Source organism: Dicentrarchus labrax, unplaced genomic scaffold (genome assembly GCF_905237075.1).
Source record: "Dicentrarchus labrax unplaced genomic scaffold, dlabrax2021, whole genome shotgun sequence".
In the NCBI taxonomy this organism is placed as follows: Eukaryota; Metazoa; Chordata; class Actinopteri; family Moronidae; genus Dicentrarchus; species Dicentrarchus labrax.
Genome location: NW_026136715.1, coordinates 10822085 through 10842606, shown reverse-complemented (window position 1 = coordinate 10842606; position 20522 = coordinate 10822085). Strand labels below are relative to the sequence as shown.

Here is a 20522-nt window from a genome sequence, read left to right as displayed (position 1 = left end):
AAATTCTAAATTGTTCAAATTAAATTCTACCTCAAATTAAAAACTATTAACTGACTGTGCAGAAATAGCCTTAAAATGTAGTTAAGACACAGTGTCCCACACAGATAATTTAAAAATGGGGTGCTGAAATAGCAGGATGTAGCATTTTTTGCTTTTTGTTTTTACCTGCTGTCGCTGCTGCATAGTGTCACAATGTATGGATCGGATGGATGAATTCCAGGAATTAATTTCGGCATGTTAAACAAATGTAAAGATGCTGCTCTGCAAACATACATCTTCTGCCATGTTTGTAATTAGTAAGAACTGACACAGTTTTGTAGTCAGGAGAGCATCTGATGTGATTCAGACAAACTCTTTATTCAACCACACTAAACATTAAGAGAAAATACAGTATACAAAAGGACTCACCATGCGTGGACAAAGCAACTCAATATACTTCTGTATAAAAGAGAATATTAGTCTCTCAGGGATGTTATATACATGTACATGCAGGATGTCAAATACTAGTAAATATGTCAAACACACATAATGGCGTGGTTTAAGACTGAAAAACGGCTTGAATAAACTATGTAGTGTCAAAACAATGCCGCAATTTGCTTCATTGAGATTCTTGTCTTGCATTTAGGTAGCACTGACCACTTTGTGACCAAACTGTGTATTTACTGAGGTCTTTTTTCTTAAATTTACTTTTAGAAGTATTGAGGTTTTAATGTTGTGCGATTATTTATCTGAAGCAGCAAGAGCTCAAGCTATAATAACTCAGCTTTTATTTGAAAAGGTTTCCCCTGCCAGAAACATAAAACACTTTTCAACAGCCACTAGACCCCGGATGTTCAGACCAGTTTTAGTCTGCCGAACCTTGGTCATGTGTCATCCTCTCCTGCTGTCAGACCCATCCTACTTCACTGACCTTGGGGCTTGTGTCAGGGCTGGAGGGAGGTGTAACAAGACATGGCTTCAAGGGCACAGTTTCCCCAGAGTCTTCAACTTCAACCCCAACACAACTCTGGGACACTCCTGTAAGGCGTAATACAGTAGTCCCTGCTGTGAACCCTGACAGCCCTCGAGCCAGAGTCCGGGATGCAATCCTTAGCCCCCCTGCTCTTTTCCGTCTGGCTGATGCTGTAGCCATTTGCCGAGCCCCAGCTAATTCAGTCAGAAAACCCAGGCTCTGGGAGGGGAGGCTGTACACATGAAGGCCACGGAAAAGCTCTGGCAGCGGCCAGAAACCACCCGGAGGCTCAGGTGGAAGTGATTCAAACTGCACCAACATAAACCGCTCACCAGCACGGCCCTGTAAATAGTCAGCTAGAATGCAGCTCAATGAAGCAGTAAAAACATCCCCACAGGGAGAAGAGGCAGTATTGCTTCTTCCGGCCCCCTCTTCCTCCACGTCCCTGTTCCTTTCCGTGGGAGTGTTTCTCTCCCAGCTCCGAGCTCCCCATTCTTCAGCCCTAATCCAGGCAGCCTGGGTCAGGACTAGCACCACTTTGCCCCCCTGCCTTTGCAATCGGTTAAGCCTTGAGTGGAGCCAAGGCACAGGTCCCAGCACACTGAGCTCAGCCTGGCTCCACAGGTCAAGAGACACGCTAAATCCCAGGGCTTGGAGGGATGAGCCCAGGTGACTCATCAGCTCTGGCAAAGCCTGGTCGTCATCAGGTGGGTACAGCAACACCACATGACCACCACCCACAGCACCTGAAATTTTGAGAAATATATCACACTCATATCTGTCCGTTAAAGACAAAGCTACAGCCTGGTGATGGTTAGCTTTACATAAAAACTATAAACAAGAGGAAACAGGATCTGGCAGCCTTTTATTGAATGCATTAAAACCTGTAACCTTGGAACTGGGTCCAATGTAAGCCAATACTAACACCCACACACAATGGTTGAGGTATGTCAGGGACAGGTAGGGGAGAGTGGGGTAAGATGAGCTATTTTTCATATTTAGGATCACTACATCAAGGCAATCATAGTTTTGTCGCTAACTAATATATCTGCATATATTTCAGAATGTTGTGCATCCCTTCAAACAAACAGAATGAGTGTAAACATAACTGTTTCGATAATATAGCTTGTCCAAAAAAAGTAGTATCAGTAGGCTCAACTTACCCCATGTATGGGGTAAGTTAGGAGGAGCGGGGTAAGTTGAGCCGTATCCCTACTCACCCCCTACCCTCCTCCCCACCTCCTCCCCACAACTCCCTCACCTTCTCCCTCCCTAAATAACACTCACTTCTTCACATTTATGTGTATTTTATTTATTTGTAACAGGTACAATAACTTTTTTTTAATTATTATTGCATATTACTGCTAAACAGCTGTTTTGTGAAAAAACATTTGAACATGAGAATGCCTTAAAGTGCGCTTGGGAAGAAAACATTAACAGCTGTGTTTTTGGAATATACACAGAATATGTTTTTGGATACACTTATTAAGTGTATTTTGGCTGTAGCCACCGGCTCAACTTACCCCAGAGCTACCATTTTGACTTTATTAGTCCCCAGAGCTAAAATGGTTCACTTTTATGCTAGGTTTATGACCTCATGTTGTAGCTCATAGATACCACAATTGATGTATAAAACAAATTTAAAATTATCTATTTTTGTCTAAACACAATTCTCATGAAACTTATGATAGACTAAATTCACTTTCAAGAGTGAAAAATGTTTTTTTTGGAAATAAATATCTAACCACTTTACCCACGTGGTTCTTGCATTCACAGACTCCATGAAATGATGCCTTCCTCCTAAATATTTGGTCACATGATCAATGTTTTTTACCATTTCCTAGCAACAAGGGGTGGCTCAACTTACCCTTTGGCTCAACTTACCCCACTCTCCCCTATATCATATCAAATGTGATAAAAAAAAAAAATGATTTATTCATTTTATTTTTATTCTTTAATGTATTTACCTTTATTTATATATTTTTATATGTTATTATTTATTGCTATTACTACTACTTTTTTCTTCCCTTGTTTTCTGCTAGCTGTGTATTGTATTATTTAGTTTTTAATTGAAATAAGTTGTACTGTTCTTGCATATTTAAAAACACAAAACAAGGAGAGACAGTTCTCCTGGCTCTGGTCAACATTTCCTGTGTAAAAACAACATTTTGCCATTTTAAGGGGGGTTTTGTGGCAGACTATTTCTCGGCTGGAGGCAGTAACTTCAGTCTCCTGGTCGCCTGGTAACCGTTGTCGTACAGAGCTAGGCTAGCTGGCTGACTGTCTCCGGCTTTGGTGCTAAGCTAGGCTAACTGCTGTTGGCTGTGAGCTTATATGTAACAGATAGATGTGAGGTTTTTTTTTTTTTAACCTTTTCCAGAAGTGTATTTCCCAAAATGTCTAACTATTCTTTTATGTACATGAGTAACACTTGCTAAATATACCAGATATAAAAGAGCATTTAGGAGGAAAGGGTAACACATGCCACTGAAAATGTAAACACAAGAGCATGAATATTCGTATAATATTCTACAAAAGTATGAATAAAAGTATGAAAATGTTAATGTTGAGAGTATAAAGGGGATGTAGAAGACAATGGTTGCCCAGTATGAAATAGGCTTTCTCATACCTTTAACATCATCTTCTTTCAACCATCTCCACACATAGCCTAAAAGGAAAACAGAAGTACACATTGAGGTATTTTGCAAAGGTGCTAATAATATTCAATGGACTACAAATAGAAAACTGACCTTTTAGGACCCCTTGTATAAAATAGGCTCCTACTATGGCCAAAAACATAAGCAGTAATCCGATGATGAGTGGCAGGCTCCATCTCCAACGAGAGGCTGGAAAATAATAAATACAACAGTCTTTAAAATAATGCACATTAAAGAAGTTCCACAGACACTGTTATAATATTATACAACAACATATTTACAGTTAATTAATAATCTGCCACATTCTAATGGAGCATGTTTTTGCTGATAAGAGTTAAATCATTAAACACACTTAATCTCAATCTGGATAATAATTAATAGTCTTACTTGCAAATGGACAGTGAGGCTCTAAGTATGACTCCATCCCATGTATCTTTATCTGAAAAAAATAGTGAAAAGGTTAAGGTTAGCACAGTACGTATTGTAGGAAGCAGTGAAACAATAACAAACGAACGATAATGTGTATAAGAATATATTTAATATATTAGGACAGAGATCACCTGAACACAAAGCAGAGGATGTGATGACACAATGAACTCTCCTGTTTTCTGAAAAGTAAATTCAGAAAAATAAATAAGATTCAACATTAAACATAATGTGCTGGAAGAGTATGACCTGCTTAGGATAAACGATTTATTATACATCATTCAGTGCCTTATTGTTTTTGTCAAGTTTACAGTATGTCATAATCACATTGTCGTCACAATATTTTGTTAGCACATTAAAAGTATTCTTTAGGTAGAAAAATGGATAAGTCAATCACATTTAAATACAGCTTAAACTAATCAATGAAGGGGCCAAGTTTAACTGATTTATAACTAACAAAACAACTGAACAAAACTCGCCGTGCACAGCTAGTAACAGTCAGGTCTATCTTAGTTAAAGTTAATAAAAATTAACTTTATTAGGAGGAACAATGTGTTTTGCCTGCAGTTTCTTGTGCACACTGTTTAAACATGCTTGATACTATAGTACATTCAATCACCCTCGTTTAGGAAAGAAATATCACATAAAATAATTAATTATTGTCTCTTCGCTCATGTGCAACCCAATCCAAGATGGGGGCAAACTGATTAACCAGCTTTTCAGAAGGCAGGCATTTTGGATTTATGAACTGACCACAATTTAACCCTAATGGACTTAACACAGGATTTTTGCTCTTTTCTGTTACATGAAAATGTTAACTTGTATATCTCTCTCTAATTTGGAGCCGTGAGATGAGATAATAAAGTCACGGTAAAGTCATTCTAGTGTGTGTAGGTTAATTTTGATGTAGTGCTGAAATGTAGTGCAGTGCATGTGTAAAGTAAAATTGAAATGCTAGCAGTACAGCACCTGCTCAGTTCTGATTTATTTCTCTGTTCACATTGTTTTTTTAATGTGGCCCATATGAGATTTAAGTGTCAGCAGGTCAAAGTCTTGAAGTAACTGAATGACAAATGTAAATCTAGAGTAACATAAAAGTCACATAAATTTTTAAGGTGAGTTGATATGGTGATACGGTTCACACTGAGGTCAAATCAGACCCGTATCTGATGTGGACCACATTTGAAAGTGTCCCAAATCAGAATTGAAAAGATGTCATGAAAAATTATATCTGTGTCACATATGAGCAGATTTGGACATAGTCTTAGTTTCAGCCTATTTTCCAACACTGAGGGTGAGACAGCTTGCAAAGAAAACAACGTTTTTCTTGATGTTTTTACCCAATGTCCACTGCGTGTTGCACTCCAGCCAGCATGTGCATCGTTGTGCAGTCTCTGTCTGGAACCCGTCACCTCCTCGCACTGGCCCCCTGTCAGGTCTTTCTTGCACAGCCACACGTCTGCCTCCAGTCTGCAGGGGGCGGTCACATTCCAGCTCAGCACTGTGCCACCATCTCTCATCTGTGTCTCTGCCAAAGACACAGACACGTTGTGCTGCATTCTTTCCAGTGCATCTGAAAAAAACAAAAACAAAAAAAAACATTGCCATGCTATCATATCATTTACCATGCAAATGTATCTTGCTCTCAGGTTGATCTAGGTTTACTCCCTTTTACCTGTCTGGTTTTTAAAAGGGCAGGATTCCTTTCGGAGTTCCATTCCCTTCCACCACACCTGAAAACAAAAGGTTTTAAATGTTTTTATTTCTTCTAAACACATGTTGGTAGCTGTCTTTTCTTATCAGTTACAATAACAACAATAACATGCCAGCTACCTTGAAGCACAGGCAGGGTGCAACAAAGTTTGACGAAATGACCATTTCTTTCTTGCCTTTGGGCTGCAACGGCAAATAAAAAAAAGTTAGAAAGATATATACGATATTGATTATTTTTTACTAGGGAGCAGATTACTAGTTGATCATTGACTGACCCATGCAAGAACCTCTCCAGGCCTTTCATTCCAAACCATCTGGCACATGATTTCATTGCGTCTGGTATCAGTGTTTTCCAGTTGGAGGAGGACTACATTTCTCTCGTGATCAGGAACAGTTCGAAGTCTTGGGGCTGAGACAGAAACTAGTTAGTTACTGAGTGTCACTCTACAAGTAGGTATGTTTTAGCTGACACGGCCAACGGCATGTACACAATACACGCTAGTCTAGACAATCAGGTGGAAGCAGAGCACCCATGACTTACCATCACATTCCTTCACAGCCGACTCTAGGTCCGTGGAGCAAACTGAAAGAAAGGGGGAGGAGATTGTAGTCTGCAGTTCAGCGTATCTCTGCTTACATTACACAGCACTTAACCTCACCTTCTTCTAGAGATGGGACTGTGATATTCTTGTGCACTCCATTTGAATGTGCATCAACACGAACCACAACAGGATTACCGAACGTCACTTTCTCTGTCAACACCAGCTGCGTTTAAAGGAAACATATACACACATACATTAACATACTTTAAACATTAAGTTCTTAAATCACTCAGTAACAACACATGAGTAGTCTTTGAGCAGTTCAGTAAATAGGAGCGCAGGGCAGTGAGAGACTAGCAAGGGTGCAAGAAGTACTTGAATAGAAGTACCAGTACAAATACTCAATTACAAAAATGTCTTGCATTCAAAATCCAGCTTAAGTAAAAGTACAGAAGTATGAGTTATCATACTGTTAGATTGTTAATGCTAATGCAACTATGAGTAAGCAGTATATTAATGCTGTAGCTGGTTGAAGTGGAGATAGTTTATCTATTTCAGTAGTGGGATAGTTTTGTGCAGTGGTTCCCAAACTCAGGGTCAGGCCCCTCTTAAAAGGTCCAGTGTGTAACATTTAGGAGGATCTATTGGCCGAGATGGAATATAGTATTGATCGATATGTGTTCATTACTCAGTATAAAATCACCTGGAAATAAGACTTTTTCTACTTTCATTACTTATAATCTACAGAGCGAGCAGGTCCTCTTGTACAGAGGCTGCCATGTTGAACCCCCATTTTTCTGCAGAACCACCGAATGGACAAACCAAAAACTGGCTCAAGGGCCTCCCATGTTTTTAGAGTTTGAAAATTAAATGTTATTAGATTAGAGTCTAGTTTCTTTAGTGGAACTAATACAAACAGAAGCTCTTTGTAAATGGGTCACAAGCTGAACTGTTGGGAACCACAGGTTAAATCTTAACAGTGTGCTGTTTTTTATAAGCTTTTGTAAAATCTCAATCTGTACAGGTATCTGTCAACTAAATGTAGTGGAGTACAATATTTCCCTCCAAAATATAGTGAAGCAGATGTATTAAGTAACATAAAATGGAAACACTCAAGTAAAGTGCCTCAAGTATTGTACAAGTACAGTTCTTCAGTAAATCTACATTCCACCACTGGAGGATAGTTAATTAATTAATCAAGGACAGACACAACAACTACATGAGGTAATTATTTTACACCTGCCAAACCTTATGTGTGGGCTGTTGAGAAGCTTGGTCTAAACCGGAGGAGCTAGGTTTGAACCGGAGTGCCTTGCAAATTTCAAAGTTGCCTGGGGAGCTGAGACATACTTTCACCACAGCTGTAACACAGAGAGTACAGGAGAAGAAGAGTAAACTTTAAAAAAAAAAAACAATCTATACAATACGATGCGTGTGACTTGTGTGTGTTTTGGGTTCTGTACCTCTTGGCTTAGTTATCACAAACTGACCACTTCCTTCTGTGCTTTGATTTATGCCATTCTCTTCATCTGTATCCTCACCTGACTCCTCGGAAGTCTGCTTTGCATTTTCGACTTCTGCAGGAACATGTGCAATATAATAGTCATTAAGTATGCCAGTAAGTATGTAGAATGTTTTGCAACCATGACGCCTGCCTGATTGACAAGTCCAAAATTATGATAAGAATGGGGGAAATGACAACAATACCTCTGTAAACAAAGCCATTCACTGTGATAAGGAAAATCATGATGTATGGATAAACTAATCCACCTAGCTGACGATATCAAACAATGTTTCTTACTAACCTTGGACTGTGATGATGATTTGCAGGCAAGGTATACAGTCTCGAGTGGCAGAACAGCACAGAATCGCTTTAAGATGCAAAAGTACAACATTGACTGTATCATCTGGATCAACGGGGTAGAGAGAGGCTGGGGAAAGAAGAGAGTGTTTGTGCTTTAGACAAACTGCAGGCTTACTCTAGTGTGAGGTTATTACCATGACACAAGATGCAGTTGTGTTGATCGGTTTGCTACCTGAGCTCATGTGGCAGTCAGTCAAACCCTGGAGAGAGAAAAGTTGTAGATAAGAATTCACCCAAAATGAAACACGCCTTAAGTACCATGAGTAAGCAGCACCACTTAAAGTGAAAATGCTCATTATCCAAGTTAATGATTAATTATTAAAAAGAAACATTTTATTTATGTTCAAAGGAGTGAATTTATGAAAGAGATGCAGTGAGGAGCTTCACACATGTAGAAGATGTTGAAATATTATTAAATGGAAAAATGTTTTTTTTTACATTAGTATGGTAGCGACGTGGTTACTTTTGATACAGGTCTAATAGTTGGTGTATCGTAAGATGGGTATGTGTAATAAGCGTTTTTTGTAATTATTTTCAGATTGCAATACATTTTTATTTCAGTTTTATACATATACAACATAAATGGAAACTTTAGACAGGTGACATATTAAAGGGAAAAGATGATTTAGTATTTCAGTAGGAACAGTGACTAAAGTGACATCCGCATTTAGAGCTACTGTACGGGAAGCAACATCAGTTATGGTAATATTTTGTCTATCCCCCATGTTACTGAATCACTATATTAACAAGACTTCTCAGAATAAAAATTATTACACAGGACCACAAACTACATCCTCTAAGCTGAGCTGAGTCAACACATCTTTGAAACAATGCCAATAAAAACTCAGTGTTATAGTCCTTTGTAATGTTTAACCTTGTCTGTTGTTGTGGAGCTTTGATTGTTATGAGTGCCAGGCTGCAACATGTTTTATCTTTTTACTGTTTGCTGTACTTCCCTGAAACAAAATTCAGAGGAAAATACAAGCTACAACAACCCTTCTTGAAAATGGAGCAGTGGAGTAAGGTGTCAAGCTCAGGCACAATAGTAAATAAATGATGGGCATTAAACTCTGATCTCTCTTTCTCTCCCCGTGTCTTGTATCTCCCAATTCCACCAAAAAACCTGAAACCTGCACACTAAAATGTGTTATTCTCCATGTATCAATTGTTCATAGTTATCAGTAAACGAATGTGGCACACACTAAATGAAACAGAGTCCAAATAAAATACACAAAACAGAAATATTATAGCCATCTAGGTAGTAATCACTGTGTTACAGCCTGGATCCTTAGTACCATTTCCTAAGTTATTAAGTAACTAAAGGATCATCAGCTGACTTATTACCTCGCTACAGTTGAGTTCAGGTGCGTCTTTGTCCACCATCTCCAGCGCTCCTGCAGACATGAACAGCCAGAAGCGCAGCACTGACAGCGGCAGGGAAACACGTGGCGGCACCCGAAAGAGCTTAAGAGCCATTTCTTGGAGAGCACCGGTGCGCCTGGCACAGGTGGTCTCTCTCCGGTGCGCGTCTCTAGAGTCTCCAGAGACTAGAGCCCCCTCATCCGAAACACAAGGGGCGAAAGCCCGTTACCCTTAAATCCGCCCAGTAGCACAGGAACGACCGTAATATGTCCTCGGAGACACCAGTGACCATGGCTTGTCCCTCCACCACAACCAGCCAACTGTTGGGACGCTCCAACCTTTTGTTTCATACGTCTTTCCCGGTGATCGACAGGAGAGGTTGGGCGTGTCGCAGCACTACACCCGCCGCTGTGATGGGATTGGGGGACAGTTCGCGTGCACTTTCGATTTGCTTGGTGAATCATTCAACGGCATTGACATAACAAAATAAACGTGAACCCATTTCAAACCACTAACCTCGAAGATATGCCAGCTTGGCAGCATTCATGGCGATCCATTGTGTTGTCAGGTGAATTGTTTTTCAAGTTAAGCCCATCAGATAAAATCAAATATTTTTAAGGTTACAGATCACAGACAATGAACAGTGTAAATGGCATTGTCATTTCACTGGAACATCAGTGTGCCAACTTTTTCATGGCTTTCTGTTCAAGTTTTGAACTCTCACAATGATATAGGTTCAGTAAACTGTTGCAGGAATCGGACCAGTGAGCATTTGGTTACAGCCTTGTACCAATAACTTTCAAGCCTCTTTGAACTGTTATTAAAATAGAGCCCGTTGGTTTCAGTTGGTGTAATAATGTTTAATCATTAACCTCTATCGAAGTCAGTGGGTCAGTTAAGTTCATTGTGGTAGAACATTTCTATTCTTGCTTATCTTTGTAAAGCATTGTGTTACCTGTGTGCAGTCTGGAAAATGTTAAATCATTGTGGCTCTTAAAAGTATTTGGCTGTTTGCTTGAGTCATCATTAATTTGCCCATCGGAAATATTGTTAAAGTCTGTAGTTCAGCTCTTTATTTTATGGCATAAAGTTATTTCTGTGTGACTAAACTGACCTACAGACAGGGATCTTTGAAGGAGATGAACTCATTATATAGGCCTACATTTAAATTCAATTCATACTGTAGTGGCAGCATTAAATAGGCATTTCTTTTCTATCTTATGACAATTGTATTGACTTACCCCAGTTCTTTAACTTTGTATGATTTACACCTTGAATTTACGTCTAAGCCTGATAAAAGCTATTAAAGTCAGTGTCGACGTCAGAATAAGTTGCTGTCCTGACCAGGGGCAAACCTTTACATGCTGAACTGTGATAGTTGAAAGATTGTTTTGGCAGTAACATTGGGTTCCAGTTTTTTTTTACTGTGAGTGATCATTTACTTCCTTATTAATTGTGTTGAGTAAGTCTGTCACTCCAACCATAGCAATGCAGTGGTTGTGTTTGTTCTATGTACTCATTGTAATAAACTGGTTTAGGAATACCATTAAGCTTATACATTAGACACTGAATGCTGAAAAAACACATTTCAGTAAAATAAAAGCAGTTTACTTTGAATACATGAACCTTTTTTTTAACATAAAATTTATATTTATAATTTTTTATACAAAACTGTATAATGCCAATAGTGTTAGGCTAATATCTCAACATTGTTCGTTGAAGCAAGATAAACTAATCGTGGAGACAGTTGAGTTGAGTGACATTGAACAAATATTTCAACTAGGAGCAATTAAATGTTTGCTTGTAAAAAGGTCCACTATGCCTAAGGGTAAAAGAACACAGAGTAACTTATACTTTGTTTTTACGAGGCAGTAAATATGCAAATACAATATTTACTACGAGGGTGGCAGTCTATATGTGATATAATATGTACAATGCTTGAACATATGATCACGCAAATCAACTACCAAATACAACCACATTTTAGTCATTTAATATGTAATTTCCTCTTTTCGCCTGGAAATCCTGTGGCAGCTTTGGCACAACATCTCTGTTTAGAAAATCCTATGCAAATTTGCAACTACCTGTAAACAACAGTCAAACAGTTGGTCACCTGTGCACACAACACTTTCAAACATTAAATGCACTCATGAAGAAAGTGAGGAATAATTTGCAACCGTATTTTCATAATGGTTATCGTTATATACAGAGATAAGGCAGGTGTTCACTATGGCCTCAGTCATGAAAGCAACATAAAGAGCCTCTGTTACAGGCTCAATGCAGACTGGACGGAGTATTGTCTTCTTCATATGCAAAACAAATATTGGTATTTTTGACATGATGGCACCAAGTAATGAATATTTCCTATGAGGTATAACACCAGCTCCTGTGTCTCATATAGGTATTGGGTTTCAAGCAGAACAAAAGTCTGTCTGTCCCCAACAGACATGTGAAACCTGACACTGAAACTCCTCTGCTCTCCATGGTGACCCCTGGAGAGGCTCGTGCTCTTGTACAGTTCCTGGTCTTGCCGAATTGGCTGCCAGTGGAAACTTGAGTCTGCTCTGTGTCTTATCTGACATCATTTTCAGTGACGATGTGACACACTGCCCTTGCGTTGTCATTCCTTGTGTCTGAGGCAGCAGTGTTTGTAGTCTTTGGGCTAGCTGCTGAGCAAGCCATATGGACATCACTTTAGACAGGAGTCTGGGCCAGCAGTGCCAGCTGAATTTGCCAGTTTGTGTATGTCTTGTCATCCCTCCCAGCTCCTGTATTAAACCCCTGAAATCCTGTGGTAAGCAATACCGAGGGACACCTCTCAAGGCCTTTGGGATGTCCCTGCTGTGGCAAAGGCCCTGGAAGTACACAAGGGCTACTCCTTGATCTTTACTCTCCTGTAGCGCCCCAGTTAGGCAGGTCAGAGCAGCTGTGAACACTGGTGCTATCACTGCAGAGGGCTCCCTCTGGAGGTACCAGTCTTTATCGTCACATAATTTCACACAATCTTTTTTTCCTGCAGCTTTTTCTTTGTTGGATCTTCCCAGTTTTCTTCCATTTGGTTTAGAATCCTCTTCCACAACACTTATTTTGTCATATTTCACATTGGCTTTGCTGAAATGTTCCTCCTTTCTCTCATTCTTATCCATGTGTTCCCTCTCCTCCCTCCATTTCTCATAGGTCTTCCTGGCTTCAGGACTCCAAATAATCAGTACTTTTCCTTGTGCCTTGCGTACAGCTTCCCATCGCCCATACAGCCAGGGAATTGGACCCAGATCTGCCACTCCAGTCCCGGTCCCGGCCTGGGATTGCCAGCTTAGGGCGCACAAAGCCATGTGCACTGTGGCACTTAACTCCCCCTGCAGGATTGAGGCTAAAGCACACACAGCAGAGACATGGGGGGACTGTTCTGATGAGCATACCAGCAACACTGGCTTCTGGATATAGAGCCAACCTAGATATATGGGAAAACACAGGGGAGGAAAAGGAGACATTATTTGTTATTTGTCAGCTCAATAACAACTGTTACTTTAAGATTGTAAATTTAGCCCAGTTACCATCAAGCTAACACCAAAAAACAAACCAACTAAGGTACTACAAGAGTGGAATTAAAATGATTTGAAGACATCCCACCCAGAAACACAAACAATGATTATTCAAATCAACTAAACCTTGAATTGTATTTATGAAGCAACTGAACAAACCTGCCGCTCCACTCTTAGTAAGACGGTGGATGAAAATTCCAAGTAACGTAGCAATAACCACAAAGATCAAAGCTGCCACAGCATATATGCCACATCGGTTGTGCGTGTCTGTTGAAACACAAATAGACAGTGTGTCTGTTTACTTTGTAGGAGTTTTATGTGCACGCGTGTGTTCATACATAAACTGAACAAAAGTGCATGTGTTGGTACACTTGGGCTCGTGTGTTTATCTTGACTACACTCACAGTCTGGGCACAAAATTCTTCTACCACGAAGAGAAGGATCTGACTGCCACACCTGCAGAAAAGCAGTTTAAAAGTATGAAAGGCGAGAAGGGATAAGTGAAACACCTTTCTAAGTCATGGTGTGTACTGTACCTGCACACAGGGCTTCTCTGCAAGAAAGAGAAGAGGCACATTTATCCTCGCCTCAGTAGTATTCCCATCCTGTAAAATTAACGAAAGTCACATAGTCACTCACATTAACATTACATTTATCAATTTGTTTTCTCACAAACACATATGTATGCTTACCATTGTCACTGAATGGACCTGCTCCATGGGTGTACATCCTGTTTCATGAAGGACACAGAGTTGAGCTGAGAACTTTGCTGGAGCAGAAGAGGTGAGATACAAAAGCACGCTCTGTCTGCCTGGTCCAATATGCACCTCCCATGAAGACATATCTGTAAAGGACAAGGGGAAGGGGAAGTCAAGATAGTGAAACAGAGATAAATTGACATTCATCACAGCTATAAGAAAAATGAACCCTTTTGCCCCTGTTTGACTCACCAGCCTGGAAGGGGCAAGAAATGTTATGACTGCCTTGTAGAGAAAACTGCAAAAAATGGAACACAAATGTGAGTCTGCAACTAAAAAGATAGGCAACTGACCATATTTTAATGCAAGCACAGTTTGATAATTCTCACCTGCACACACATCTGAGGGTGTTTGTCCACTGCATATGCGTTATATATCTGTTGAGGAGACACAGTGGGTGTTAGAGAAAGCTTTATGCATTTTAAATCAGGAATCCATCACCAATACCACCAACAGTCCTGCTGAACTTACCACTTCTGGTCCACCTTCCTTCTCCAGTGTGGAGTTGAGTACAGGTATGCAGAGGTGTTCGTGTTGCTTCCAGCAGAGGGAGGCAGCGATCATGTGGTTGCTGGCAGGGCACTTTGATATCCACTTGAAACTTGACTCATGCAGTATGATTTTAGAGGAGAGCCAAATGTCTCTGAAATCTGTAGAGGCAATGTGGACGCAAATGTTTACAACACTATGGCAACCACATGCTTGACTGTGGTTTATCCAGGGATGCAGTTGTTGTAGACCAACTAGATTTAAATCTAATCATAAATAATAGTACACTGTATCATAATAATCTGTATTAAACTGATACATTAAATTACATGAATATACTTTTAAAAAGGGTCAGTGTCAGTCCCCCGCCATCCTAGTGCACTTGAGGTGAATGGAATTACAGTAATACACAATTTGGAATAAATTTAATATTAAAAAAAATAGATGCCATGCAATGCCTTGTCATTTTAAAACTTTTTATTCAGATTAAACAAGATATGAAGTGTTAATTAGTGAGCTTTAGAGGTACTGGTAGGCAGATTTTGTTACTAGAAGCATACTAGCTGTTTCTGTTTCAGTCCAAGCTTTGTAACTTAATTGACTTGAGTTTAACGTGGCCTTACATATTATTACCATACAGATATGAAATTGATTTCAATCTTCCTATCTAACTCTTAGCAACAAAGTGAATAAACATATTTTTATATCAATCTATTCCTTTATATTTCTGCAGTTTACAACAATTAAAAAGAAAATACATTTCAAAACCTCAATATCAACTTGTCATATGAGAAACAGTGCACTCTTTGGTATTTCGTTGGTAGCTGTTCCCTCTTCAAGGAAAGGGAAGTAGTTCAGAGAAAACAGTACACAATGTATAGACCCTCCAGGAATTCCACAGGATTGTTTTGGGATTGCTGTGGTCTAAAATGCCTGACTTCATGATACCTTTTTTTTTTTTATAAAATGCAATGCGTGTTGCAATGTTTTTAGGCATTTTTTTTTGCAAGAAAGTTACAGGAGGAAGTGAAAATTGCAAAAATAGAAATGTATAATTCATTAGAAACCAGAGGCAGCTTGTTCCAGGACAGGGTAAATGTGAGATGTGAGAGTTCACAAGGATTTGTTGAATTTGCATTAATTGTTGCGATCGCAATATTACAATTTCCTGGGGGGACTAAATGTCTGTGGATTGTCTCAAATAACCGTGGGCATTGTTTCTGAAAATCATTATTTTAAATTATCATTGAGTTTTTTCAAATACCATTTTCAGAGTTGTAAACACCACAAAGTTCCCTTCACCTGCAAAACTTTTTTTTGCTTAAGGTCTTTTTAATGGTATTTAAGAGTTCACGGACACAGTTAGATGAGCACGGTTTAACCCCAACCCATCATCCTGCTCAAACAGAGCACATCTTAAAACTTTGATACACATTAAACCAAAACCATTTACATGTCTTTTTGTAAAAGAGTGAATAATTCAGTGAACTGACCCTTTCAACTTTTTTACTGATTGAAAAGTGAAAATGTACAGAAAGTATAAAAGTACTCTTGGTTTCTCTGAAGGATATCTCTACCAGCTGTTTCTGTGCAAAGCTAACTAAAACTTGAAATAGAGTCTCGCCTGTCTGCCATGTGTGAAATGCACCGGCAATGATGCAATAATAGTCTATAATTCTTATAAAAATAAAACAACAAATAACAAGCTTGTTTTGAAACTGTAAGAAGCAGAAAGTACAGATATTTATGTAAAAATTGTTGTGTCAGAAGTTGTTCGAAAAATAAACTCAAACTCACGTAAAGTACAGATGATTGAAAAAACTAATTTAGTACAATAACAAAGTATTTGCACTTTGTTATCTCCCACCTCTGGACACCACCCAACAGATGAAGGGGAACACCCCTGTTTTGTATTTATGAATCATGAGTACCTAAGTTGTTCATTACAAAATAATGGTAAAATAATAAAAAGTCTATACAAGATGTTTTTCATCTCAACCTGACACTGACATGAATCCTCTGTCACACTCACCTGTGAGGCTTTGATTTTGAAATGGACACTTTATATGTCGACGGGCATCTCTATGGGTGTAATATACCTATCAACACAGACAAGACATGAAAGGCTATTAAATATAGACTAATTTAACTCAACTTAACAAGATAATAATATTTCCTGTGTCCAAAAATGGTGCGGAGATGACAGTACCTGCACACAGACACAGGGCAGCAGGTAAGGGATGTTAAGAACAGCTGATTGAGACTGAGCCGGATCAATCTGAACAGAACAGAAATATATTAGAGAAAAAAACCCCATCTTTCTGACTTTTTCAGTGTGTACAAACAAGTGTATGTGGGCAGTTAAGTGTTCCACTGAGACTTACAGTAATCTGGGGGGAAAGTGGCCCGACTATGCAGCCCATATTACTTTTTTGGTAACACCACATGGTGTAGACTTTATCTCCGGGCTCCACAGTGACAGTGATGGATTTAGACAACTGATTCACAGACAGCTCAAAGTTTGGTATGGGATCTAAGTCACACACACACACAAAAAAAAACAATTGTAAAAAAATACACGAGTGACACATTGAAGGAAAAATGTAGGTACGAGAATGAGTTTAGAAACACAGACAGAAGGCATACAAATCAAAACAAGGTTATTCTGAGATAATACAGAGATGAGTGTTTTATTTTTCCAGGGTAAGAATGACCCCATTCACAGCGTATGAAGGGTGACTACATATTTTGATGGGGATGAAAAAGATGTGACTCATATGCCACAACCATTCCAGTCACCAGATCTGAACCTAAATGTGCACAGATGTGTTGTGAGAGCGCTCTTCAACCACCATCACCACCAAATGAGTGATGGTGGCCATTTTATCACTCACCTGAGACAGGGTATATCACACTAGACTGTACCCTTGTGCTATACAGGGTTCTCTGATGTAGAAAGAATCAGGGAGAACATGGGGGGGGGGGAGGAAGATTTGAACTGTAGCAGAAAGGAAAGAGGTAAAACACCCAGAATACACTCTACCTGGTATTGTGTAACTGACATTGCAGCTCGTTGATGTTGTGATGTAGGACACAGAAACAACCTGCTTTGCAAAAGTCTTGCCAAAATCACAGACCTGCTCCCACTGGAAAAAAGGAAAAAATACAGTATTATTTTCATAAAACCTTCTACACTACATTAGAGCCTAAAAAAGAAAAAAAATCATCTTACCGGAGAACACTGCGGGCCTTGGCAGTCACCCTTGACTTGGGTTTCACTATGTTTTCTGTCATTGTCACGCTAAGAAAGACAGAATAAAGAAAGAGAAGTGATACCATCGTTTTTCGCCTTCTTGAACTAATATGAATTGTTGGCTCATAATGAACATAATTTTATATACATACACAGTTTGGGTTAGGTGCACAGTTGTTTTTGTTTTTCCTCTTTGTCCTAGGCTTAATTGTCTCTTTAAATGGGGAGAGAATTTCAATCTTTGTGGTCTTACAAAAGTCTGGAAGAAAGCAATAGAACAGACATTTCAACATTTCGGCTTTAGCTTTAAACATATGATAACAAAATAGACTTTTGCAGCAGTGGGTTTTGCCTCTGTACCATCAGCTCTCATCCAAACAGTGACATGTTCAGAGTAAATCCCCCCAGACTCCATGGACAGGACTGAGGTCAGTTTCACAGGACAGCCTCCCTCGGCATAATCTGTCAGCACAGACAGAGAAGAGCATTAGTGACACACGTGGCTTCCTTCTCCACATGATATAATTAAATGAAAGTAATGTGATGGGAAACCAATATTAACTAGAACACTTACCAGTTAGATTTCCCACCTAAAGTAAGCATAAGAGATAGACAACATAGGTTAAGGAAATATAAAGTATCCACAAATCACCATGCATCCATCACAGTCTGTTGGTATAAATGATTTGGATGTAATAAATCTAATCTTATTTAAATATTTAAAATGACTTCCCCCACAATTAATACAACTGTATGCGCATTATGAGATTAAATCTGTATACAAAACAGTTTTAAACTCACCAGGCATTTTTGGTTACATTCCAGCTGCAGAGGAAACACCGCGGCGGCAATAAATGCCACGGCGATGTTAAAACACCTTTTATACATCGAAAAGATCTTTTAAAATTAGGAAATAATCGCTTAATTAAAAGCCAGGGTGTTGCGCACTCCCGCAGTTTGGTCGCTGATCCATTCAGCTGCTGTCTGCGTGCAAAGCCCAAAAAAACCCTTGTGCAAGATATTTTCCTTCGAGTTCAGCTGTGAACTGCTGTTTGCTCCTCGTCCACAAGCGTTGCCAAATGACTGAACCATTGTTAAAAAAAAAAACACACACAACACATGAACGTTTCGCATGAGAGCATCACAGCTCCGCCTCTCATCACAGCCCCAGATACAAAAGGAGATAAGGCCAGGGTAGAAAGCTCTGAGTTCAATCTTTGTTAAAATTACTTTCCTGGGGCTACTATTGTGTTGACGCCCTTTCAGACGGACAATGGCATTCCCACAAGTAATAGTAAGCCGAGTGGGTCAAAGATTCTATATAGTGTGTAGAGGGTGACGCTTCCTCCCATGCTGTTAAGCGCTTTACCAGTTACAGTCAGGAAGTAATGGTAAAGAGAACTGAATGCCATTGTTTCTTTATCTTTCAGTCACTCACACCACACACCCCCTTCTGCTGTTCCAGTTTATTTTGCAGCAATAGTATGATTTCACCTAGAGACCTCCCACTTTCAGTTAAATATAGAGGGTCTTCAAAAAGTAGATCACCCCTCTTTGAGGTTTTCATGGTTTGAAGAGAACACAGATGTCTACAAAATGATTTTAGTTCAGTACAGTTTTGTAAAATATAAAATATGTGCTTGCACTTGTACCAACACCTATGTCATCACTGGTGACCTGACCTTGGGTGAGTCAGTACCGTGACCAAATCTATTCCGCGAAGACAAAGATGCACTCCAAGCTATTTCAAGGAAGAGTTTCTGAGGCTGATATTGGCCAGACTGCACATACAACAACAACTGACAGCTGCTTTATCAATAAGCCTAATGGGAGATTTCCAAAGAGAAAGCCAACTCTGAGGTCAGCTGCTAGTCAAGAATGGCTTAGTGTCCCAGTCAACCTCTCAGTCTAATCAAGAATGTGAGGCTGGAAAATGGCTGTTCAGTCACATGAAGAAGTTTTATTTTATTTTGCTAAGAATGAGGAATGAGGTGTTCAGATCTCACAGAGATAAAGCTACACAGACCCAACTCTGTAAATGCTGCCAAAGTTCATCAGCTAAATACTGACTTGGAGGTGGTGAACATGTGCAAATGAGTATTTTATATTCTATCAATGTGATTACTTTAGATCCCATTTACTTTGACATTGAATCTACTTTGGGTTTACTACTCTGTCTTGAATGCCTGAGGGGTCTATAAATGACCGTGCAGTATGTGTGTGTACAGAGATAGGGGATACAGACAGTAGATGTGGTAGTTACAGTTACGACGGAATAAAACAGGACTTTGTTAGAGAAAAACAGGTTTCCACAACACCACAAGTCATCTCGAGTGCTGATGCTTATCACGTGTTTCCACTCACATTTGTGAGTGTTTCTGAAAGCAGGAAACAGAGGGGTGTCGTTTTGGTTGCAAATCTGAAGATGTTGTGGTGAGTGGGTGTTCCACTCGGGTGGGGGATCTTAATCGTATGGGGAAAACATGATCAAAAACTCTATTTTGGAGGAAGGAAATTCACACTGGTTGTCAAGAGATATTTGTCATCACAGACTAATGAGCTCATTTAGCAACTGATAATGTAAATAGTAAGTCACTTTATGAGAAATGTAATTAAAATGTAGTCATAAGCTATTAAACGTGAAGAAGCTGGGACACTGATGTCTTTTTCGTGATATCCTGTATCTTTTTTCCCTGTTTTTGTGTTTTGCGTGATTTTATTTTGACAGGTTATTTAATTAATTATTTAATCCCAGCTATAGACACATTACCTGGGATTATTATGGACAAAATCACATATAAATCATGGAGCAACCCAACTGCTGCCTTAACATCAGGCATGTTAATGAGTACCTATGTTTCTTTTTTTTTTTTTTTTAGTAAAGTCCAACCAGTAGAACCAGTGTACAGTAAGTCAATGCGTTATAGAACATAAAAAATCCCACAAGAAACCTGCAGAACTAGT

General features: G+C 39.3%; 2 protein-coding genes across 2 annotated transcripts; both read right to left on the bottom strand.

The window, feature by feature from the left end:
- Positions 1–312: 312 nt before the first annotated feature.
- Positions 313–11350, bottom strand: wu:fl23c11 (uncharacterized). The gene is made up of 16 exons (XM_051425166.1): positions 9499–11350; positions 8327–8354; positions 8096–8221; positions 7754–7867; positions 7539–7651; positions 6408–6513; positions 6290–6331; positions 6024–6157; positions 5869–5931; positions 5711–5768; positions 5376–5608; positions 4170–4217; positions 3997–4048; positions 3703–3798; positions 3582–3620; positions 313–1698 (listed from the first exon to the last, which is right to left on the bottom strand). The coding sequence occupies exons 1-16, from the start codon at positions 9628–9630 to the stop codon at positions 887–889; spliced, it is 2196 nt and encodes a 731-aa protein (XP_051281126.1). The 5' UTR covers positions 9631–11350; the 3' UTR covers positions 313–886.
- Positions 11351–11493: 143 nt separating this feature from the next.
- LOC127377363 (uncharacterized) lies at positions 11494–18921 on the bottom strand. The gene is made up of 17 exons (XM_051425165.1): positions 18360–18921; positions 18133–18148; positions 17919–18020; positions 17711–17817; positions 17538–17606; positions 17349–17451; positions 16690–16838; positions 16515–16583; positions 16338–16404; positions 14288–14466; positions 14146–14193; positions 14009–14054; positions 13751–13902; positions 13595–13663; positions 13463–13514; positions 13218–13325; positions 11494–12967 (listed from the first exon to the last, which is right to left on the bottom strand). The coding sequence occupies exons 1-17, from the start codon at positions 18444–18446 to the stop codon at positions 11928–11930; spliced, it is 2463 nt and encodes an 820-aa protein (XP_051281125.1). The 5' UTR covers positions 18447–18921; the 3' UTR covers positions 11494–11927.
- Between the last annotated feature and the right edge of the window lie 1601 nt (positions 18922–20522).

Bases quoted from the DNA above. Each gene is read 5' to 3' on its own strand.
- wu:fl23c11 (XM_051425166.1), bottom strand. From the start codon at position 9,630: ATGGCTCTTAAGCTCTTTCGGGTGCCGCCACGTGTTTCCCTGCCGCTG. The intron at 3,799-3,996 runs GTAAGACTATTA...ATTATTTTCCAG, and splicing joins GCCTCACTGTCCATTTGCAA to CCTCTCGTTGGAGATGGAGC. The intron at 1,699-3,581 runs GTATGAGAAAGC...TCAAAATTTCAG, and splicing joins GAAAGAAGATGATGTTAAAG to GTGCTGTGGGTGGTGGTCAT.
- LOC127377363 (XM_051425165.1), bottom strand. From the start codon at position 18,446: ATGTATAAAAGGTGTTTTAACATCGCCGTGGCATTTATTGCCGCCGCG. The intron at 17,607-17,710 runs GTATGTATATAA...TGTCTTTCTTAG, and splicing joins GTGCACCTAACCCAAACTGT to CGTGACAATGACAGAAAACA. The intron at 13,326-13,462 runs GTGAGTGTAGTC...GTGTTTCAACAG, and splicing joins AAGAATTTTGTGCCCAGACT to ACACGCACAACCGATGTGGC.